Raw genomic sequence first — 18,425 nt, 5'->3', positions numbered from 1 at the left:
AGCTGAAACAATTCCTTCCTTATCCCAGCAGGATGACTGACAAAGCAAATCTTTTGGATCCAAAACTCAAGAGAAAGGCTAGAGAATTAAACCAAACACTTGATGATGGGTTAAATAGTTTAATAAAATACAAAACACATTGAAAATGTTGGTTTTTTTAGAGGGAAAGATCTATTCATCAGGACTGCAGGACTTCTAGCTAAAAATCACAGCCTTTGGGGGTTTGAAGGTGTTGGCTTTCTTCTTGAAAAAAATCTTTTTCAATTCCTGAAGTATTTTTGTATTTTAAGAAAAAGGGTATCATAACTGAGTTAAAGTCAAACTGAAGGTCTCATTTTATATCAATTAAATACTTCAAGCTGTTTTCAAAGAAAATTTTGCTTTGCCTAAAGAAGTGCCCCAACACAAATTTTTCTCCCCACCTTCCTCCCACCCTTCCAATCAGCAGTTTTAATGATCAGTTATTTGTCAGTTTTGGCGTTTTTACCCCCCTGCTGTGATAGGTAATAGTTTAAAGATGATCACATTCCCTTCCCACCAGCTATGCAGTTTTTTGCTCTTGAAGTCTTCCCCACATGGTGGGGAAAAGAGCAGGAGTCTAAAAATCCAAACTTGCATGCCTTTTTGTTATAGCTAATGGATTACCAAGTGACTAATGATGCCCTTTAAGTTGTTGTGGTTCTGTTTAACCAACTTGTGTAAAGCACAGAAGTTCTGCACAAGGCAATGGCAGAACTCCAGCTTATATCGTTGTCACTGGGACCAGGATCCTGCTTCAACTGAGTGGGCAGAAAAATCATGGGGTCCCCAACCAAGACTGGAAAAATCATTTGGAAAAATGACATAAACTGTTACAATTTTAACCACATTTCATGAAGGCAATCGCTGCAAAGTTTTTACTCTGGCAAGAGTAATCAAGAATCTTTGTAATGAAAAGAAAAATATTATTTATATATTTTTAAAAAACCTGTAATTTAATATAATCTATTCTTTCCTATTCCTTCTTCCTTTCTGAAAGAATTATCCAAGATTCTAGATTTATTTTAAAAATTAGACTGGTTAATTTTGTCTATTTACATCGGAATCTGCTTTCAAATATCTGAAGTCCATCAATTTCCCTTAGGCACAGCCTAATGGATTTTCAAGTACAGGTTGTAAATTCCTTTGAAGTTTTAAGACATTGAGAAGTCCAGCTTATTGCAGTCCATGGTAACTGTTTTGAATTGGTCTTTAAGTACCGGTCTCCTTAATTAGGAGAGTAACTTCCCCCCACCCACCCGCCCCAAGAATGTGCATACTGTGTCTACAACTATATGGACTATAACATTATAACTTCAGATGTCAGTGCTGCTCCTTTTGATAACAAGATTTTTGTTTTGAAATGTGGCTTAAGGACATGCAATAACCAGTAACATTATTCTTACTACAGTCATCTTTCCCATTTCTATTATGCTCACCGTAATTTGTCATCTTAAATTTTGCTAAGCTTTGGATATCTCCTGCTGAGAAATTGAAACACTTGCTGCAACGATCCAAAGTTTCTCAATCTTATTGTATTATCAATGAAAAATACTGAGTAAGCAAATACTTTTGTTCATTTCCAACACAAACAAATGAAAATAAGATAAAACCATAAGTATCTCTATAATTCTTTTTTTTTTTTTTTAATCTTTCAGATGAACATGTTTCCCATATAAATATAGTGCAATGAGAGATAATTGATCCTTGGATACCGTGACCAGTGAAATTCAACGGCATTTTCGGTGTCTTCAGGGTTTCTGCATGTCCAATCTATATACACCTACTCTCCCAAAAATGATAGGGATAATAAGCATGAGTCAATGGGCTATTAAACATACAGGTCCAGCCCTCACGGAAGATGACACTTGTGACTCCATTATTACACCAAATTAATCACTTGTCTCTGAAACACAACCCATTTTTATTATAGAGCTCAAAGATAATTAAAAAAAAAGGGAAAAAAGAAAAGTAGTTTTAAAAGTGAAGGCCAGTCATGTATTTATACTCTTCTTTCCCTTTTAGGATGGTCAGTGAAGAAATCATTACATTAATTACCAAATATTTAACTAAGAAAGCAGAACAGAATCTGAGCTAAGCGCTGATCTTTAGCAAACAGCAAACAGCAGTGATTTCAATTATGAAATACCATAACCCATTAATTTAAAATTAATTTTCCTTCATAAAATAATAGCTCTAAGTGTTAGTTTGGCCTGGAAAGCCAGTCAATTTTCTTTTTTTTTTTTAAGCTGTGGTCCTGAAACCTGTTCTACCTGTGATGCCACTTCAACATACAAGCAAAGAGCTAATGTGGTTTCCGCTTGCTTAGAAAACTACAAGCTGTTTGCACCTATTTCTTCAAATCCATTTACTGAACAACTGGACCCTTTGTTCAGCTGGACACAGACAGCGCGGTCCCAGGCACCCACATTACAGGAAAATGATACACAACTGAGAGCTTACTGATTTAGCATCTAGAGTCTACAACAAAACCTGCATTGTTCTCTGGCTTGGAGAGACCCTAGATCAAAGGACAGACATTAGGTCTTAACTATTAATTTGTTTCTTTTTAATTCTTGAAGTAACACTTTCCTTTATTTAAATGTTACTATAGTTCTATGAGACTATGGAGTCATAATTAGTTTTCGAGATATTTAAGTTTTAAAGTTTTTCATGCATGATGTTATGTGAAACTGGTGACTCTGAAGACTCTTGGGGCTTAACGATGAGCTTTTCCTGTTTTCCATGTGCATGTAAACATGATGCTGTGAGGAGCTATGGGTCTTCATTTGAAGCAGTCTGTGGTGGGCCTCTCCTTATGACACTGACAGCAAAATTTTAGGACTCCCTTCTTTATAAAGCCTGTTTACTCTTTAAGGAATCCCAGGCATATCCCTCTCAAACCATACTTCAAGCTTTGATCAATGCCTTCCTCTGTATAATGCACAAACCATATCACACCTTAGCAGAGACGGTAGAAATTTGGACGCTTTAGATGCTAAAAAGGGATAAATTTCTACGGTTGTAATCTGAGAGATGGAAATAGGCCCATGTACAGAACTAATACTGAAATTTTTCATGTATTTCACAGAAAAAAGTCACCGTAAGGTGTGCTTTATTTTCCAGTGTAAGGCCATTATATAGAACCATTTATTTAAAAGTGCAGCAAGGTAGGGCCCTTCAGAGAGGGAGAACTAAGCAGAATATGTGTAAGAAGCCTCAAACCCTGAAACCATAAAACAAAGAAACTGCTTTCTGCTCCACCCTCACACACACGTAGCACCGTGGACACCAGTGATCTCACAAGTTCTATGAAGCTCTCATGAGACATCTCAACAGAACAGCCAGCAAGACAAAAATAATTTCCATTCCTACCTATGCACTGGTATCAGACTTTCAAAATAGGAGCAGTGACTAAGAGAATTTAATAACATTTGCATCCATGGTATTTATGTCACCTTATGGTGACATTACCTTTACTGATAGAATGTTTTTTTCTGAAATGTTATATACTTTGTGAACCACTCTCTATAAATATTTGACCAGCAGTAATTCCACTAACAGAAACTCTGATGACATACCTGTCTGCTTTCTTTGATCACACTTTAAGTGTCTTTCCTTCCTGCTTTAAAGCTTAATGTGAGTAAAACTATTTCAGATCACTTAATATATTCTTCAACTTTCACTGACATGCAGCAGCGCCAAAATGATTGACACTAAAGTTGTGACATTTACATACAGCTTTCTTTGGCCTAAGAAACTCAAGCCTTTTCTCTCCAAAATGTCTTTTTTTTTTTTTTAAATTGTTGACAAGAAATATATTTGTTACTCCAAATCTTACTAACAAGGAACACATTCATACTGCATATATCTGTATGTGGTCAGAGCTGCACACACTTCTCTACACTGTCAAAAGGCCTCATCTTGCTTTCAGCAAAAACTCCACTGACTGCACTGGTGCAGCCTAACACCTCTGTAGGTATTTAAGCACTTAGGATGTAATTATTCAAGCTTATCTGCTATATTGCCCTTTACTCAATGCCGGCTATATCTTTACCATCTGTACTCACAAATAAAGGGGTTCAGACCTCAGAGCTTGCCATCACACATGAAGAACTATGCCTAATACTTTGCTGCAAGGTTACCTACTTTTTATTTGCACTGTTAAGCAGTTCATAAAACTGTAATATTTTGGAAGTGATGCCAATGTTATGGACATTTCTGTAAAAATTTGTCATGTAAAAAAATCCCACAAAAAATGTGCATCATGTTCCAGGTTCATCTATATTAAAGTTAATCATGTCCCAAATCACTGTTAATGTGTGCTGTGTATGGTCACTTATCCATACAAGTAGTTTTGGAACACTATCAGATCTTAATAATAAAATTTTCCATTTTCCTTTTTTTTTTCTAGGGTTGGCTAACACAGGATTATTATTATCCCTTAACGATGCAAATAATTATATTAATATATATATTAAAGTATTTGTCTCTCAATTTCTTTCTTTTTCTCCTTGTAGGGTTCGCCAGCCCTTGTTAGAAGCATTACAGCACACCTCATCATGACTAACTTTACCAAAGGATTGTGTGAATAGAGCCACATCTCATATCAAAGACGTGCTCAACTTTTTTTCCAGTTGGGAAGAGGTACTTTCAGGCTTACTATTGCCTTATTCCTTTGCTGAGCCTAACAATCATTCCAAGTTTGGTCTGCATACTTCAGCTGTCCTGCCTTATTTAGCACAATTATATTCACAATATTGGATTAGCAAGAAAGATTTAGACAGGGACTAAAAGAACAAATAGAAGTATGACAATAAAGCACATGGCTTTTCTTCTGCTTTTATCTAATAGAATCAATTCTTGAACTGAATTCTGTGTCTGCAACTTTATAATAAAAAAGGAAGACTTGCATTTCTACTTTAAAAGTTTTTCACCTACAATATTGTCCCAAAACTAATCTTATACCTGTGTAAATCACTGTAATCACAGACTCTGCTGCAGTAACAGTAAATCTAATCCTTACAGATTTACTTCAGATCTGTAATAGTAATAATAAAACAGCCATCTAGTCCTATGCCAGTAAAGAAAATAAAATCTAATCCTCAATTCCTAATGCAATTACAAAACAGCGTAACATAAAGTGGATGATACATATTTACAATGTATCTTAAACATAGCTCATGTTTGTTCTGCCAGTTTTCCTACTGAGTAAACAAACCCCGGACCCAAGTTTTCAGCTGTTTAAAAACCAAAAAAATACAGCGGAAGAGATTATTTAGTCAGTAAAACTTCCAAAGAGGAAAGCCCCAGCAAAACAAAATTGCTTCTTCATACTCACCATCATCTGTGTCAGCCAAGATTATTACTTTAGTGCTTGGGAATTCAGTGCCAATTTGGCCACCCACTGGCATGCTCAGAGAAATATTGAAGGTCTCATCTTCCTCATAGAGTGAGTCATCAATAATGATAATACGACAGATTTTCTCAGTCTCATCCTTATTAAAATGAACTATGCTGCTATGATCTTCAGGACGTGAGATGTAGTCAGAGTAAGACAAGACAGTGGATGGTACTGTGCCAGTAGCAGAACCTATGAGGAGAGAGGGGAAAAATGAATTACAGGGACTCAGGACTTTAAAGAACCAGAACAACAACAAAAAATGAAACAAACACAGAAAAAGTATTTTATGCTGGAACTGACTAATAAGTGGGCTTTGGTAACAAGTTAAACACAAGAAATTCTTCCTATTTATAATCACAACTTCTCCAGTAGCAAAGTGGCTCACGGGGCTCTTATCACCTAGCACCCTCATGAAACCATTCCTGCTCCCAATTCACTATTATCTCCAGCTATCCTGACTCAACTTTTTTCATGGGGCTGCACTTCAATCAGGTGAGAGAAGTGAGTCAACTAATTAAAAAAAAACAACACAACAAACCTCTCAAAAATACGCTTTGATACGAATTATGTAGAGCACAGCCCCATCAGCAGTTGAACATTCACAATAAAATGCAATTTTATGAGGGAAGAAGAAGAAAGTACAAGAGCAGTTCTGAGAGGCCATGGGCAAAACCCCCAAATAGGTTTTGCTGTTGAAAGATGAGGACGTGGAACCACATCAGATTTAACATCACACGACTGACCACATTTCATAACATTTGCACTGAAAAATGGCAAGATGTTTTCCCTTTTCTCTTCTACATACTATTCTTTCATGGATCAGAATGCCTGTGAAAGTCACAGGGACCTTAGGACGAGGGCTACTCCTGAACAAATGAACGTGAATTTGAACTTCACATTTACCTCATTGTGTGATTCTTGGAAGGTGGGAGGAAAAAAAATCCCTCCCACTTACTTCTGCTGTGTTTATTTGTGTGAAATACTTGTTAAAAAGAAAAAAAAAAAAAAAGGCAAGGATTATATGCAATATGAACCTAAGAAGTGCTGTGGATTTGCACTACCCAGCATCCTTGAAGCTAATCGGGATGTTACTATCTCATTGGGTGGGCTGCTAGCTGGGTGAAAACTGGCTAGATCACCAGGATCAAAGGGTGGTGGTTAATAGTTTGTATTCCACCTGAAGGCCAGTTACTAGTGGAGTTCCTCAGTGGCCTGCCCTGGGTATGCAGGGATTTTAAGGGCAAAAGCCTGAGCAACCCACTGCCACCTCAGAGCTGCCCCTGCTTTGAGGAGCAGATCTAACTGGAGACCTCTCAAGGTCCTTTCTAACCCACATAATTCTGAGTATGTAGGTGGCCTGATTTTCAGAGGTCATAAGTACACACAACATGCATTGATTACCTTCCTTTAACAGACAGGGGTTAGTAATGTGTCAGACACTTATTAAGCAGGCTGAGAAAGATTAAATGAGAGACAGTGTCATGTTTACCATGCTTATCATGTTTAAAACTTTGAGAAAAATTATTTTACTGCAGCATGTTTATGAAAAACACAGATCATAACAACAATTACAGCAATTGTGCATTTGGGTAAATGGCTAGCGTTTATTAAGGCCAGACAGGTTGGCAGCCTACAAGGACAAAAAGCCTTAAGTAACTGAGTAAGATTTTCTGTGCCTCAATACACAACAAAAGAGGGGAAAATCCTCTAAGCCCTTATAAGTCACTGAGGAAGGAACAAATGACCTGTGAATGCCTGACACTCCAAAGATTCCTGCCAACCACTCAGGCTGACTCTTACAGGTAAGGGTGAAATAGAAACAAAAGACTTTAAAAGGGATTTTCTGAACCAGAAGTTTAAATAAGTCACAGAATTGAGGACGATCCCCCATCTTCCCTGCCCATGAAGCATGCAGAATGCTGGTATCTCAAGCTGTGACCAGCTGATAGAAGACTTCTATAAGAAGACTAGGTTTTTTCAGTCAAAACTTTAGTATTTCACTGCTTAGAATAAATGGTGACCTGCATCTTAAGCCTGGTTTCATTTATAAATGCCCATTACGTTACCTTCATTAAATCTCTTTTTGAATGCACATTTTAGTTTTGACTAAGAATTATCTGATATATTTTTAATACCTCATATTTTTACAATATCTAGTATTTTCTCTCCTCTGCCATCTCTCTTTTTCAGTTTATAGCAAGCTTATTTTGTAGTCAATAACTATATTTGAAAAACTTAAGATTCAAATGAGTTGAAGAAAGAATCCTACTATCGATTACCCGTCTGTATTAACTATAGTATTTGACTGACTATCACCATGCTGAAAGTCAGCACACCACCACAAGCTTACATTCACACATCTCTGAATCTCTTGTGAGGACAGGGTTGTGATCTGAACTTTATAGCTGGCTTCTAACCTAAACAAGACCCAAAATCTCATTTGACTTTAGAAATGGTTTAGTTCTAAATCTACATCTCTTCTCTGTGGTTCATGACCAACCCCATACATCGCCACCTTTGATAACACAGATTCACAAATGAGATTAAAAGTGTTATTAAGACAGATTATTGTTTCATGCAGCCTTCTGTGTCAGTTACGTTTAAACAAAAAGTGATACTCAATGCCCGTAGTCTGGCAATTTTGAAATACTAGGTCTTGCTGAATCAACCGAAGCCCTGACTTGTCTTCTTCCAGCTATGTAGTCAAAAAGCAAAACACTGATGACAGGAACGGCCTCCCACTGGAGACCTCAGTTCTCATTCAGGATATATACAAAGGTGCAATGATCAGTCAGATCCTCAAGAACAGGAGAGGGACAGGGCTTGAGACTAGAAGAATCCTTTTTCCCCTCTAAACAATTGCTTCAGGGATAGGACTTTCCTCCTCAGCAGGAAAAGCCACAGGAAAAAAATGGTAACTCCTTGAAAAGAGGTATACATATATATACACACATATATGTATGCATATATACATGTATACACATATATATGTGCATGCGCACACACTCATATTCTTACATTTTGGGTTTTAAAACACTCTTTGAGCACAGAACTAAACATACATAAGTTGCCTGCAAAAATCACTTGTTCCAGCTACTGAAGTACGTGGCAATACTTGCTGACTAACAACTGCACTTGCACTCTTATTTACCTAAACATGAACATTATGCTGAATAATCTGTTACCTAGACAGATAACATACCTTGGTGTGTAGAACAAATGACCATCAGTTCTTGACTGACATCTCCAGATCTTCTAACAGGAATCAGCAGTTCACCTATATCTTCCTCTACTCTATATTCCAGCTGAGGAATATACACTGTAGATACTGAAGAAAAATACGATGAGAGAAGAGAGGCCTATGGCTGAACACCTGTATGACATTACATACAGAATATGAATTTAGCCAGGGAAGAGATTTAAAAAGAAACACAAATTCCTTGTTCAGCTAGGTGAAGCTTTAAGATAGGGCCGAACCACAATAGAGCGAAGATGGATGAGTTATACCAGTACTCACAGAACCCAAAAGTGAACATTACTGCACCTAAGCACAAATTCTAAGGGAACAAGAAGTGATACATACCATCACCAGGATCCACAATTTCAACCGTTGCTATTGCTGGAATCTCAAGGGCAGCCATAACTGGATCCGACAGAACAACCTGGAATGTTTCAGATGCCTCGTATTCATTGTCTGAAAATATCCTCACTCTCCAGGCAGCCGAAACCTGTCCTGGATTGAACTGGACCTGTTTCTGAGGTTTACCCTTGAAGTCTTTATCCTTTACTGCTGTACCATCTTTGGTTCCAATACCTGCATAAAAATTCAGAGGAATTATTCTCCATACATTTTAGTATTTTAATAAAATTAAAAAAACCACAAAAAATATTTTTAAAAGGCTAATCTGGCAGTTATTGACCTTCAGAAAAAAATAAGGATAGTTGTATCACACTTTCTCTAACATAGTTGCATAGCTCATAATAAAAATAGGTAATTAGGGTAGGGTCCTGCCAACATTTGTATGCATATAGAATTTTATTTGCATGAAAAATTCCATTGACTTCACCTGCTGGACACTTAAAACCTATACAAGCGTCAACAAAGTTACTGAGGCATGAGGTTATTTATCAAATATGACTGAACAGAATTGTTCAACAGGGCCAATTTTCCCATCTATACAAAAATTTATGGAACAAGTTTTCCAGTTATGCTTTCAGAAAAGATATATCAGCCTGTTAAGAAATTTATGTCAAAGAGAAATTAATCATTGTATGTTTAATACTTTGTGCTTACAGTTTCTGTCACTGCTCTGTACCTGTGCTGTACTTATACACATTTAAGATCTATGAAGTTCTTTTATCACTTTTACCTGTACATTAAACATGTCCTAATGACTTTTGCCGTCTCCCAAGTGTTGCTTTTGTAGATGCTCTCCTCGTTAGGTGAGTAAATAACTGGACATTTGATGCAGAATTGCTGCTCAGTGTGATAGAACAATGTTCTCAGAGTTTATTGGGTCCACCACACTATGCAAATTTGCTCCTTCTCTCCCACCCCCATTTTTCCTTCCTCATGTAAGTCTAAACTGCAATACCTACTCACATATCCATCCTCTCTGCAGGGGTATTATCCAAGCAGAAACTTTTAATTGCACAGGTTTTAAAGACTGCACATTCTCATCTTCATAAAATCCACAGAATGGAGTTGCATAGAGATTTTAGGTCTAGAGATGAATGCATTTAGTTCAAAGTTAAGCAGCAGATGAGAATTTAACTCAAAGTAGGTTTTGTTTGCTATTCAGATCAGACTGCTTTTGCTGCAGTATGAGTTCATAAATGATGACAAACCATGACTGTTTTGAAAGAGTAAAACTAATATATAGAAATGTGAAGACGCTTTATTGGAAACTCGCATCCAGGATGCTACAACTGACATAAGGATTCATTCAGCTTTTGCTACTTAATGCAGCACATTCAATTTTTTTTTTCCATTTTTTTTTTAAAGTGAGACTGTATCATACATAAAAATATTGTAGGAAGGCACTCAAGATTTTTTTTTTTTTAAATACAGAGAGTTGTTACACATTTTTAAGCCTGGATATTTTTATAGCTAGGTTTCTCATTTGTTTTAATCAAAGGTGCACACATACTAGCAGAATCCAGCTGTGAATGTAATGAAATGAAGATCTGTAACTCACCATGGGGTTTTGAAATTCATTACTGCCTTTGGGTTTCAATCCAGCATTAGTTCAAATATATGAGCATCTTTTTATTAAGGTTCAACACCAGCGATTTAGAGTCACTTTACCTCCCCAGTTGAGAATGATTAATCCTTCTCAAGTCAATGGCCTACATGTTTGTTGGAGAATCTGATGGCTAGCAAAGAGTTTCTGAATGCTGTGGAGCATGAAATCATTCCTAAATTATTTAATTCCTAAATTCCCACAACTGCTTAGGTTTTAAATGGCCAATTTAATTAATACTCAGATAATAGCCAAATATATTTGTGTTGCTCAAAGCAAATATTGTCATACATGGGTTTAAATTCTAAAAACCCTAAAACTTAGAACAATTTTTCTTTTTGTTATTAAATCAGGGAGAAAAAGACCTTTCTGGTCAGTGCTCCTTGAGCCGCTCCATTGATGCAAAGATTTCTATAATTCCCATTTACTTTGCAGAGCTGGTCACGATTGGGTACTCTGCTATCCCATCATAGCACACTGGTAACTTCAGTGTGCTCTGCACCTGCCACCTCTGCTAGCAGAAGACCCTTCGAGGATTTCAAGTAGCTTTCAAATTTTCTCGTCACTCAAAGGCCAACATGACACTGCCCTTGTAAAATGAGAAGTTGTAACTAACTTCTCCACAACTTGGTTCTGCAAGCAAAGACCAGCTACTTCAGGAACTTATTTGATTACTTATAGCTAAAGTTAATGTATTATGAAATGTATCCTCCTGCCAAAATCAATAATGCAGAGTATCCCAATTTCTCTTTTGTTGTCCGGCACGTGACTTCAGGAGAAAGATACTGGGCGAACAGCAGAAGTTCATTTTACTGATTTTTTTTCTTACATCTACTAATATACATATTCAGATTTCTGGGTGACAGCAGTGGAAAATGAAGCACATAGCCTGAGCAATAAAAATCTATACCATCCTTATTCTCATTATTTGGCATTTATTATGGAACAGCTCCCTAACAGCTGCCTTTTCTTGGTGCAAGAAGCTTCAAACAATAAAGATTTACTTACTGATAAAAGAGGTTTCTCGCAAATATCCTCTGCGTCTGATGGTCACGTCCAGAAACTTGGAGTTCTCATCTACAACATAGTTCTCCTTCTCCAATGAAATCCAAGCCCAGTTCAGTCGAAATGGTTGGCTCTTTAACATGTTCCCTCCTGTGTCACAGAAAAAGTATCCTGAATACTACATACAGTTCGCAAAACAAAACTAGAATTCCATAAGGTCATTGCTTAAGTATATTTATATCACCTCAGGACAAAGCCAGCCTGCTTTTTCACCTGCAGATATGAGGGACAGAGGTGCATCACATGAATCACAATGGTCCCCTCTCCCAGACCTTCCAGAGTTGACCAGCACACGTCTTCCATGAAGCTGGAGGCTAGTTCAGGGGTCACAGGCTGTGTCATAGTGCACCAGCTGCCTAGTTAAGCTACCCATTAACTGTCAAAGATTACTTTTACAAAGATTATTTCTGTCAGGAGTGGGATTAAGCTGTGAAAATAACTCTTTGGGAGACTTTAGGTGGGTCACATTGTAGTCTCGCATTACTCTTTCCAACAATGCTAGTATGTGCCTGTCAACATCAAACACAAGCACAAGCTGAATTCAGCATCTCCTAGTAAAGGGAGGCAACACGTAGTATCACATAAGGGAGATACCACGTCATGAATTATATATTGATTGTTTGTGCAAAAATATTTGGAAACGGCAACTAAGCTTCTGCTCTTCCCTTTCGGGAAAACAAATCACTAATAACAGTGGCTATTTTGTATTACATGAAGGAGGGCTGAAAAAAATCAAATTATGAATGTAATGCTATTTAAAATGTACAAAGCCAACAAAATTTAGGTTGTAATTTTCTTCTGTTTTGAAAAATTAACTCTTTAGAAGTATTCTGTAAAATTCTTATGTGATCTGGCAAATCCCGTGTTTCCACACAACCAAGATTATCAAATAACAAATGGTCCTGTAGCCATAAGCTTCCAGCTCATTAATTAGTTTTTGTAGCAAAATTAGGCCTTATGCTGCATTCAGTACACTTTGTAATCAAGACTATAGCATCTAATTTCAGAAAGTTTTCATTGCTTATAGATAATTGACAAGGTATAGACAAAAGGTTCTTCACATCAAGAACTAATAAGACTCTGCCTTACACTTGTCTGATAATTTTCCACATAATGAACAGAAATTTGCAAAAAAAGAGTAGTTCAGGTATTTAAGAAGCCTTTACTTATTGAAACAGACAATTTAATAAAACAGAAAATTGTATCCTGCTAGCATTTGGAGGGTTTTTTGTTAAAAATTATGTTGGTTAATATTTTTCTTTTAAAATAAAAATCACTTTTTGCTCTATAATTATGTACTTCTGTTACAGAAGGGTGACAACATCAGATCAAATGACTAATTCAGCACTGGATAAAATTAGCATGAAACTTTTGGAATAAAGGACCTAATTCTCCACTAGTGCCCAATTAACATCTAATCAAAATCACCACATAATACTCATTTGCTTCAACATTGTGAATTCTTATACTAATATTATCTCTATGGGAGATGCCTCAGGCTCTCAAAAAGCACCGGGCAAAGTCCAGCATAGGACTCCTCTGCTAACTGGAAGGAACTCTAGATTATATATTGCAAGTAATTCCAGTAATTAGTGAGCTTACAGCTGCATGAAACCTATGAGCCTGGAATCAAGTTCAGGATGTTTTAAGTAGTTACAACTTGGAATTAAGTGTGCCTTCGAACAAAAGATGCAAGTCATTCAGCAACATTGTGAAAAAAGCAGTAAAAAACTCCAGATTTCTGAAACATCACCTTGGTTGCAAGCTGAAATGTAAACCTATTTACCAACTGGAGTATTTTCAAAAAACTGTTTAGCTGTTTGGCTGCTGCTTTGGCTGACACTGTATTGCTGCACGTAGGCTGGAAAAATACCTCTGAAAGCATAGTTCATACGTACTTCTTGGTGACTACTCCCCTACAGAAAATAGAAAGGCATCTTTTTATCCTAGAAACATCCCAATGAATGACATTATTTCTCCTGAAAAAATGCTTTTCGGCATGATCATTATATTTCTGCTAGACATCTTTCCTGGTGGCTGTTTGTTTCACAGCCTTCATCTCTTGACAGACTTCAGTGGTTTTGTTTTGCCCTCCCCTCCCCCTATTTTTTACAAATAAGACTGACTAGAGTGTGCTCCAAATTAACAAAGACTTATCAGTTTTGAAACAAAGGACTGGAAAAAAAGGGAAACTCCAACTTAAGGCTAGATTAAAACCAAAACCAATCAAAAAGCTCACAACATGAAAAAACTTTTATTCAATAATAAATTTGTGATAAACCAGCCAATTTCCTACTAGTGAACAACTGCAGTCAAAAGCTAGCTCTCAAGTGTGAAATTACTGATGAACTGTTATATAGATCTATACAGAGCTAAACCCCAGATGTGATGGGTCCACCTGCACACTTGTTTCCAGTCACAGGTACTGTCATCCATTTGCACTGCAAAACCCTCCCCTACATATATAGAAAACACATACAGCCTCCTCCTCCATACATACAAAACACACTTATATGTGTAGGTAAATGCACTGTTATATGTGGCTGTTTAGCAAAGACATATTCATCACTCTTCAGGTATTCTACAGATATTTTCTTTTGGAAATGTCTGCTCCTACTGCCAGAGAGGGAAGGGTTTTAGGAAGGTTAATCTCCAATATAACTATCCCCAGACTATTTAGTCACAACCTAATGTTGCTGAAAAACTAAAGTAAAACACCCCACAAACCGCTATTTTTAGCGTTCAGTACATGCAAAAAACCATACTGTTGGGAAACACTGGGGAGGGGGACGGGGGGACAGGAGAGTATTGCATATGTTCACCTATAGTATTGGCAATCTCAGCACAGTATATATCAAAGGATCTGATGACTGACTTCTGGAGTTGATGACACAAATGTTAGAAAACGTCTTTTGCTTTCATCATCACTAGGAAAGATCAAAGAGCAAGAGAGCTAAAGATATACATCACTTTTCAGTGGTACGTATGTCACATCCAACTGAACTCAACACCTGGCTCTTTGTGAACTCCTGCATTAAATGAAATGATCCCAAAAGCAGACCCCAAACACTCTGTAGGCTTAAAGTAGGCTCAAAGTAGACTGATACAATTTCCTATTACAGGGAATATCACAGAACTTCGCATCCCAGAAGACAAACGTCTGGAATATGCAAATAGAAAAATACCCATACAAACTTCTAGACAATTTTTTGCCCTTTCCAAACAGACATCTCATTTGGTAGGTGCACTTCCAACAGCAGGTTCCCAACCTTGGGTTGCTTAAGTTCAGTGAAAATAAGGATAGCTGAGGAACTTGTACTATGCCCAATACTAATACGAGGTTCAACACTTGTTTACCTCCTCACAACTTCTTCACCCATTCCTTACTTCAGAACTGGGAAAAGACTACAGCAGGAGGTGGTTAAATTTTAAAGTTAATATATTTTCTGTAGTTTTTTAACAAATAATAAAGTGTAGTATAAGGAACCCACTTGAGGATTTAGTATTTCTACTTTAAAAATAACAAACAGGAGACCTTTATTCTGTAAAGTGTGTTCCAAATGTATGTTTAAATATTTCTATTTTCTAAGCTACAAATTCATCAGATTACTTGCATATGAGTCAGAGGCTGTAAAATCTTGCAGGTTCCCATTTTGCAATTTTTAGGAGGAATATACATGTAGGGACAGTTGCTGGAAAAATTAAGCATTCATATTAAGTATTTTACATTTGCATTTTTCAGAGAAACAGAGAACACTGAAAATGACAACAAACCATATCTTAAAAACAGGCCAGTATGCAGTTAGATGTTTGCCACTTCTACAGTTACGATAAACAAAGGTACTCCAATAAGATATTATAACTAATAAGGCCGTAACTCTTTCAGCACATAGTCCATCAGCCTTTTCCTGGCCAAAGCGGGAAGCCTTCAAGGGATGTCTCATACCATCAACTTCATAAATCTAACAAAGCCAGAATGATTTTTCTGATCAAAGAAAACCTCATAAAAATCTCAGGAGTTTCATGAAAGACAGCCCTCCATATTCAGTGTCTTCCTTAAAAATACTATTCTAGTTTATGTTTTCTTGGTCTTATTACCCCTAAGCAAGGGTTGATGTCACGCCAAGTGCTATTAGATCTTGGGGAAAAAGGCTAGATAAATACAAGGAGGAAAAAGTTGGCCATGTGCTTGTCACATGGGTCCTGCATGCTATGAAACATAGATTTTCTTTATGTAACCCTCACAGACAGCATAAGTATATATTCAGCAGTTCTAAATTAGTAAAAAATAGTACATTAATAACCCAATTTCAGGACACTTTCTTTCTTTTTTGCTCTGATGAAAAGTCCATCTGACCACCACCTCAGACATTGGTTTAGAAACACTGCCAACCACCTAAGCTATCAATTCCTTCAAGGGAAGTTATGTTTCTTTACAACAGCTGCTCTGTGGATAAAAGCATATTTGCAGTTGGCTTTGATTTGCTGAATAGCTAAAATTTACTGAAAGGGATCAGAAAGATAGAAAGCAGTTCAAGGGAATAAACAGTGGAGAAAATCAAAGGAATGAAAAGTTGGAGAAGAACAGAACGAAGAAAGAACAAAACTTACCAGCTCAGAAAGTAAATATACATGTGTATGAAAGAGAAGTAGTTCCAAATGCTGGAAAACTTAAAAAGGGAGATGAGAGGGAAGGGAAAATCTAAATTAATTCATAACATTAGCTAAAAAATTAAGGGATAGCAAAGTCACAAATGGGTACTCATCCCCCTACCACCCAAAAATCTTCACAAATTCTTGGGCAAGGGACAGATAGCAGGTCAGAAAATGTAGGATTTGTGGGGAATTAGGCAGGTTTTTTTTCTTTATTTTGAACAAAATTAATCTTGTACTATGGCTCAAGCAATTATTTTTTCAGAGAAGTCATGCTCCAAGAAACTAAAAAAAGAAAAAAAACTCCATAACAAAGCAAAACAACACTCTCCCCGGCCCCAGAAGCAGATATCTCATTTCCCCCTGCATTTACATAAATGGACTTAGAACGGGGTTTGGTAATTTTTTTGTTGTTGCTGTTCGGTGTGTACGACAGTATCAGGCTGTATTGTAATGACTGAATATTCTCAGTCTGGTATTTCTAATGAGCAAACATTATTGCTCTGAAGGAAAAAGTGGCTGTTCTGAGCAGGCCAACTAAAACAGCTGCCATTAATCCCTAATCTTCTTTTATCTTCCTTCCTTGTCTGGCATGCACAGAAGGTCTAACTCAGACAAGCAGCAGGCAGACATGCTACCAGACTCAAGAAAACTTTGTTCTCACAAAAATATTTTCCAAGAAACTTTAAACAAACAAACAAACAAACAGTCAGCAATAACCTCAGACTGAAAATTCAGAAATGGAGTTACTGTTCCTAAAAATAATTTATTTTTTAAATTCTAGAAATTGTTTCTATAAAATTAGTACTGTAAGCACAAATTGCAAAATTAGAAGATGTAAAACAGGACTAGGTCTTTGTCTTTACTTTTGACCTTATTAGTAGATTTTCCTCTCCTGACTGTCTCAAGAGCTGAAATAACAGCATAAGCTATCAACCTAGAAAAAAACCACCTTTTTCAGGAAAAAGTCATCTTCCTTGGCCTACTCTAAGCAGCTACTTCTATCTGAGGTAAAGGAAAATCTAGAGAATCATCAAATTATTGGTGGAATGGCTTTCTAAAGCTCTGTTCACCCAAATACCCTAAGTCTGATTATAACATAAATTCCATTGTAAGGACATGCCAGCTTTTCAGAAGACCTTAGAGTTTACTTTGAAGAACAAACAAATAAAAAAAAAGAGTAACCAAGTTATAAAACCCCTTTTTAAAAAGAAATATCTAAATGCAAAGTGCAGAATACATGTCAAAAGTGGCTGCTGTATAGTATCACGCTTTTTCTTTAAGCGCATGCAAGTCAAAAACAGGAAAAAATTGTGTTAGAAAAGAGCACTAATTATCAAAAGAGCGAAAATTAGCTGACAAAAAAGCACACCTGATCTTTTTGAGTGCACAAATCTGAAACAGTGGTACTGCACCATAGTCAAGACTTTTACGTGGCCTTCAAATCAGTATTTAAATAGGTTTTTTTATAATTCATGCCTGATTTCAGTTATCATCAAGAAATATGGAAGCCTTAATGAATCTACATAAAACTGCTTATGCTCAAGATTTTTTTTTTTCCTGTTTGATGTGGTTGGACAGGGGGGTTAAAAGAACAGGCACACTGTTGTTCATATTTCATTGGAGCCACCTTTCATTATTGCAGCTTGTGGTGGAGGGCTGGCGTGCACAGGTTGAATTACCTTGGCCCTCTGCTTTTAAATCTAACCCAATTATGAGGATTTCATCTTCTCATCCTCCCAAATTCCAAGAGACCTGGAAGTTGACTAAAAGATTTGTAATATGAGAATGATGAGCCAGTGCCTGCAGTGAAACATGAGGCGAGCCTGTGCAGCAGACCAAAAGTCACATCCCATCTTTGCACTCGCTTGCCCACCCTTCCCCACTCCCACTCCAGGACTGGAGGGTTGCAGTGTATTATCAATATAACAAAAACTACATACATTTTATTAAAAAAAACCAACCTGATGTGCTGCCATATTCTCAATCAGGATAGAGTGTTACTTCATTTGCGACTCCAGTGTTTTTACTCATGTTCTTTG

At 36.9% G+C, this 18,425-nt stretch overlaps 1 protein-coding gene across 1 annotated transcript in view; it reads right to left on the bottom strand.

Moving 5' to 3' along the window:
* The window catches only part of FREM3 (FRAS1 related extracellular matrix 3), a 65,953-nt gene that overhangs the window by 25,796 nt on the left and 21,732 nt on the right, over positions 1 to 18,425 (bottom strand). The window contains exons 3-6 of the mRNA XM_074154977.1: positions 11,674 to 11,820; positions 9,006 to 9,236; positions 8,625 to 8,750; positions 5,360 to 5,611 (exon numbers count right to left, since the gene is read on the bottom strand). Coding sequence (XP_074011078.1) covers positions 5,360 to 5,611; positions 8,625 to 8,750; positions 9,006 to 9,236; positions 11,674 to 11,820 — 756 coding nt within the window. The remainder of the gene's footprint in view (positions 1 to 5,359; positions 5,612 to 8,624; positions 8,751 to 9,005; positions 9,237 to 11,673; positions 11,821 to 18,425) is intronic.

The sequence above is a fragment of the Numenius arquata genome, chromosome 10, assembly GCF_964106895.1.
Source record: "Numenius arquata chromosome 10, bNumArq3.hap1.1, whole genome shotgun sequence".
NCBI classification, from domain to species: domain Eukaryota; kingdom Metazoa; phylum Chordata; class Aves; order Charadriiformes; family Scolopacidae; genus Numenius; species Numenius arquata.
This window is presented reverse-complemented; position numbering and strand designations above follow the sequence as displayed.